At 36.8% G+C, this 6,000-nt stretch overlaps 1 protein-coding gene across 1 annotated transcript in view; it reads right to left on the bottom strand.

Annotated features, from left to right (window-relative positions):
• Nucleotides 1–594: 594 nt before the first annotated feature.
• Nucleotides 595–6,000, bottom strand: part of ELOVL4 (ELOVL fatty acid elongase 4) — a 34,336-nt gene continuing 28,930 nt past the window's right edge. The window contains exons 5-6 of the mRNA XM_063330111.1: nt 4,558–4,685; nt 595–4,059 (exon numbers count right to left, since the gene is read on the bottom strand). Of these exons, the coding sequence (XP_063186181.1) occupies nt 3,784–4,059; nt 4,558–4,685 (404 nt within the window). The 3' untranslated portion in view covers nt 595–3,783. The remainder of the gene's footprint in view (nt 4,060–4,557; nt 4,686–6,000) is intronic.

Here is a 6,000-nt window from a genome sequence, read left to right as displayed (position 1 = left end):
ACTCCTACTGTTTCCCAAAATGATCACTACTATAAAACAGCATAATTCCTCAGCTCCTCTGAGTTGAGATGCCTCAAAATATTTATTACACTGGGAGAAATGGCTGTGGCTTGTCTGCCATCCTATGTCTAAAACGACTGACAAATACTATTTATGTCCGTAAGACTGATATTGGATCTATGGATCAATGAAAACTGCTTCATTTTACTGCTCGAGCTGTAGGAACTATTCTATTAGCTCCTGACAGCTTCACATTAAAGAAATATAATTTACTTCACATACTGAAAGAACCTGCTAAGAACCCATATATATACACACACACACACTATGTATGTGTACACATACGTGTACACACACGTATAGATTTTACACTGACAAAGTGCTAAAAGAATCCAACAACTGTCACTGCTAGATATGAAGCTAAATTAAATGGTATCACTTATATGGCATCAAATAATTATGAGACTCTGGTCCAAGAGCTTCAGAACTGTTAGCAAGAGAGTATCTTTCATTGGCAAAAGAGAAAAGTTCCAAATGGTTTAATTTAATTTTTAAATAAATTGGAAGCATTTAGAAATAAAATAAAATAAAATAAAATAAAATAAAATAAAATAATCAACTTGCAAAGTAGACTTTATAATTTAAATTTCAGTTCTGTGTATAGGAAACACACACATTTATACATATATTCTATTACTTTCATGGCAAAATTCTGAGGTGCCTTGGACTCAATGATGACTTTAATGAATCTGGCACTATCTCACATGTGCATCATTGCCTCGAATTTTGAAAAAGAAAAGGCTGTACCAGCTCAGCCCTGTATTCTGTGAGTCTGGCTGCATAGTCAGAAACAGAAGTACTGCACTCAAGACCATGCCTACAAAAATGCACATTTAATAAGGCCATTATATTCAAGATCATAATGGGACTCAAGTCACATGAACAATCAAATATATCATAAATAGACCTAGGAAAGGTCTTGCAGAAGATGCAATACCTAGGAAAGATATTGCATAAGATGAAGTCAAAACAGCAGTGTTCCAGCAATTTAATACCCGATTATTTTTTTTTTTTCCATGAAATCTCTCAAACTGGTCCTACCCCCAGGGCCAGACAACATGATTTGTATGTATGCATGCATTCTCACAATGCGTTGTTCCCTTTTTTCTTAAAAGTTACCAAGTGCCCCAACGTTTCAGGGTAAGATTCTACTCAAGTTCTGCCAATAAGGTTCAAGCTATTATCAACTTTAAGCAGCTTCCATGCATGATGAGGGCAGACAAAATTTGACTTTCGGTTATTCAAATATTTGCCAACATGCAAGACATACTTCTTACTTTACAAAGTGTAGCAAAGACACAACCGAACCTGTACTGGAATACTTCTCGGTATGTTCTTTCAGAGGCAGATCACATTAAGAGTATCAGTTTACTTGATCTGGCTTACTGAAAGAAAGGCAGAGCAAACAACCAATTTAACACAATACAAGGAATGACACAGATTTACAAGTTATCTGCCCACATCCCATGGCAAATAGAAAGAAGCTACCCCATAATCAGAGTGGAGTGAGCTATCTTGAATTTATAGTGGGGTAAGCGTGTTTACACCAGCCACCACCTTGGAGCAACAGATGTGTTATAAATCTGCTAGCTTGCTCCATCGTTATTTTCTCCTTTAGCCATTCCAAAGTTACCCAGTCAGCCAGCATTTTGGCTTGGTTAAGGGTAGTGGCATTTGTCCAAGAAGGAAGGGTAGACCACTATCTCTCTTCCCTGCACCACACTACATAAACACACAGAGTTATGCAAATGCCAACAGCATCAGTACAAAGGCTGGAAGAAGCACAGGACACAGCAGATAGGAAACTTAATGGCCACATGCATTACAGCTCAGCAGAAACACTCTTTCACAACCCTATATTCTGCCATAGAATCCACAGCGGTCGAGATTATGGATAAACCACCTTCCAGCTGAATCAACACCAGCATTAGGATTTTTTTCTGAATACAAGACTATATCCAATCCTTTTGTTCCTAGGACCTGATTTTGGGTTCAGACAGTTTTCAGTACAAGACAAGAGACAAACCTGAGACACAGAAGATGTGACCTGCTTGCATATTATAAACAGACAAATGGATAATCGAGATGCAAACATTATTAAACGTGTCACACTTTACACCTACAGCTCCATGTACTTTTTTTCCTTCAACAACGGCATCACCTGCCAGATGCAAGTTTGTCACTAATGATGAGTATGTTTTTGACCAGACCTGGGAGGAATGCATTTAGACAGCAACAACCCAGCTCTTGCAGTGATGAGCAAGGAACCTGGGAGTTCAGGATACGTTTTCTGATTCCACCTGTCCTATACCCTTTGCATGGTGAGCAGCTCAAAACATCTCTCTTAGTAATCACATTATTTGGAAGGAGAATAACTCTTTCCATATTTTCTTCACAAAAGGAGCAGTAAGAAGTCCAGTAACGTACCACATCAGATCAAAAGCCATCTAAAAGGCTCCTACTTATTTAAGCAGTTTTGACTAAAAAATGATTAGCAAAATCACTTTGTCAATTAGGTTGAAAATAGCCAAGAATATTTTGGGAACAGGCTTTTAGAAGCCCATCTCTGACATTCACATTAAAACGGTGGCCTGACTACTAGCAATACTTTGTCTACAAGTGCCTAAACAGCTTTGATGCATATCAAGCAGTAACACATTTTCATTATTTTATGTTTGCTGTATTTAGTACTTTTTAACCGAATTCTCTCTCCCAATAAAGCGACTGTCTTGTAGTTAGCACAGCTATCCATAAACACAGCATTTCTAAACAGAATTACATATTGTTTTTTCTCTCCACCATAGTAATATCTTACCATTTTCAGGAGTCAGCACCATAGGTTTAATGCAGGTCACAGACAACAAGCAGCAGGCCTACTTCCGCTGCTTGTTTCAAACAATGTATCGTTTCATATTTATACATTCTTGAAGTGTTTTCTTCACTTAGCCATACTAAAAGTACCACTCCAAAATTTAAGTTTACATTGAAAAAGGTTATCGAGGACTTGACCAAAAAGATACCTTTTACTCCCACAGGAAATCGTATTTTCTCCTGAATAAGTGTTAGTGGATATTTATATTAGAGGACTCAATATTTCAGAAACCAGTTATTTAATGCTCAATATTCTTTTCAGCAGATGAAGAGGTAGGTATATTTCCACACAAGAAAAAATAAAACAGTAACAGACACTCAGTTAAATCAAGTAACATCTGAAAAGTCAAACACTGTTCTGACCGCACATAAACATAATGTGTCTGAAGATACTCTCCAAGGAGGACAAGAAAAGTTGCGCATTCTGATTAGATAATACATCATAATTTGAAATTTAATAATTTTCTGGAAAGAAAACACAAGTATCCAAACGCTACTTCCTTCCCCTCCCTTGCCCAAAGAAATGTGGGTGCCAACAAAACTGCCTGTATCAATGGTAGTATTAACTTTTGGACTGCTAAACATGGAATCAACTGCAATTCTTCCTTACATTCACCAACACCAGCAGTCTACAAGTTTACACAGAGACCATATGCATGATAATTACATAATTACAATAGAAATTCAACTTTAGTGTTGTTCTTAAAACAATCTTCATAAATAATGAAAATACCTGTGTTCTAGCTCTTCAGTAACCTAAGGTTAATTGGTACAGATAGTGGTTTTTTTCTTCCTTTTATAAACCAAACTGGAGGTTCCTCACTGCCAACAACGGTTAAGGCCTGGATCAAGTTACTCTCCTTTTGCTTTTCCCTTTTTCTGCTTTTTTCCATTTTCCACCACTGCATTATTTTCTGGTTTGCTTACTCCATTTGCAACAGCACCATTTGCTATTTTGCCATTCTTTACGGGTTCCTTGGGCAGCTTGTATGTCCGATAGTAGAAGTTACCAAACAAGAAAATGAAGGTGACAGCATAGAAAATGACACCCCAGTGCATCCATTTAGGGAAAGGACAATCAATATAAATAGACAAGGCTGTGTGGCCAATAGTCACATGGAACTGCACCTGAAAGACAGAAAATATAGAATCAAAAAGGTCTGGATGTATTCGGTAGGTCTGACTTCACCAATGTATACTGACGCATTAAGTTAGGAAAACTGCTAAATTGGGAGGTGGTAGGGAAGCTGTATTTGACTATCACATCAGGCATGCGCACATATGCTTGACCAGGCACACCAAGTTTATTGCAGTAACTGGCAGCAGTTTTCAAAAACAGGAAAATGAGAAGACATTAAGAAATCTGGATTTTTCTCTACTTTTTTAACAGGTTTTTGCAATTTAGTTGAAACAAACAATAAAGTAGTATCAGACTTTACTCGCTATGCTGCATATTTTTTAAGAAATGAAAGAAATAATTCCATCTCCAGGTAGTATTCTAACTTGAGCTGTGAGTATCAGACAGCTGAGAACTTTTGGAAGGAGCAGCATCTGTACCAAAGCTCTGAAAATGCAAGTCCACTCAGAGGTAATGCCTTCTGAGATAAAGGGAGAAATTTTACTTACCAATTGCAATATGGTCAAGTATCGTTTCCACCACAGGTATTTCTGAAATTTAGGGCCACAGGCAGCTAATCCATAATACATGTACATAATGACATGAATAAACGCATTCATCTGAGCTCCAAAAAAAGCTGTCCAGGAACAGAAGGGAAGATTGTCATGTAATTTTGAAAAAAGAAAGAAGTCTTTTCTAGTATTTGTCATGTGATAGTAAAAACTATAAAGCACGGGGCATACCAGGCTTCCCTGTTTGAAATATTCGACAGTACAGACCTGACTGCCAACATGTGCTGACACAAATAGCTGCTTGTGTAAGTAGTATGTCACATCTTCCATGGAACTACTTATGCAAAAGCTTTTTGTAAGATTTTTGTTGAACAGACATAAATCACACGGATTCCACATTAGTTGTTGCAGTATAAGTGCAATAGTTTTGCTAGAGGATTATTAGAAGTGGTATCTGACAATGTAAAGTATCAGGTTCTGAACTTTAATCTTTTAAACTATACTTAAACGCACAAGGTTCACTTCTTAGCAAGAAGTCAAGAAACTCATGTGGAAATCTGATTAAAGAGGCTAAAAAATCATACAAATCAAAACTTCACATGTGGTTATAAGACATTTAAGGGCATTTCTAAGTGAATTTGTCTAAATTGGTCATCTTTAGTTTCCTTACTTATGACTTAAAATGTCCAGCATTCTTAACTATGTAAGTGTGTAATAGTATAACTTTTTCCAGAACGATCCATGTTGGAAACAAAGACAACAGTTCTCACTTGCATTAAGATCTCTTTGCTCTGTCAAGATTAGCAGCCATTTAACAGAAACAAATTATATCTTGTTAAGGTATTCCTACTCTGCCAGAGAGGCTAAAAATGGCTATAATGTATAAGATTAGGGCAACACAGACAATAGCTGCTGACATCAAACAGCTCAGATGTCCACGTGGTCTAGACCCAGTGAATTATAATGGGGTCTAGTTTATAATAGATCTGTCTATGTAGGCAATGTGCTATCATCTAGAAAACAGAAGAACACAGATCTATTCGCATTTATGCAGTAGTGCTACATAAATGCAGAAGAGCAACTGTTGCTTTTCCTTTTGCAGGGGCTAGAAACTAAGTGGTAGTGCAAGAACACCAAAACTTGAAATAAATTTGGAAATTTATTTCCAATTTTTGGAAATTATTATTGCAACTGTCGTATTGAAAACTGCTGATATTTAGCATGAAAAGTCTGAAAAGATAACAAGGGAGAGGGCATTTTGAGATATCCAGGGAATTTCTAAGTAAGACCCAGTCTCCAACAAACTTATTTTAAGGGTGCAGTGGCAAATAAAGATCATGAAATGTCTGACTGAGTACCTGCATCCTGCAGATTACTTGCAAGAAATTCAAGGATAGTCAAAGATACTAATTTTAAATATTTCTTCTTTTAAATATGATT

The sequence above is a fragment of the Chroicocephalus ridibundus genome, chromosome 3 (genome assembly GCF_963924245.1).
Source record: "Chroicocephalus ridibundus chromosome 3, bChrRid1.1, whole genome shotgun sequence".
NCBI lineage: Eukaryota > Metazoa > Chordata > Aves > Charadriiformes > Laridae > Chroicocephalus > Chroicocephalus ridibundus.
Note: the sequence above shows the minus strand (reverse complement) of the source record. Positions and strands in the feature narration are given on the sequence as shown.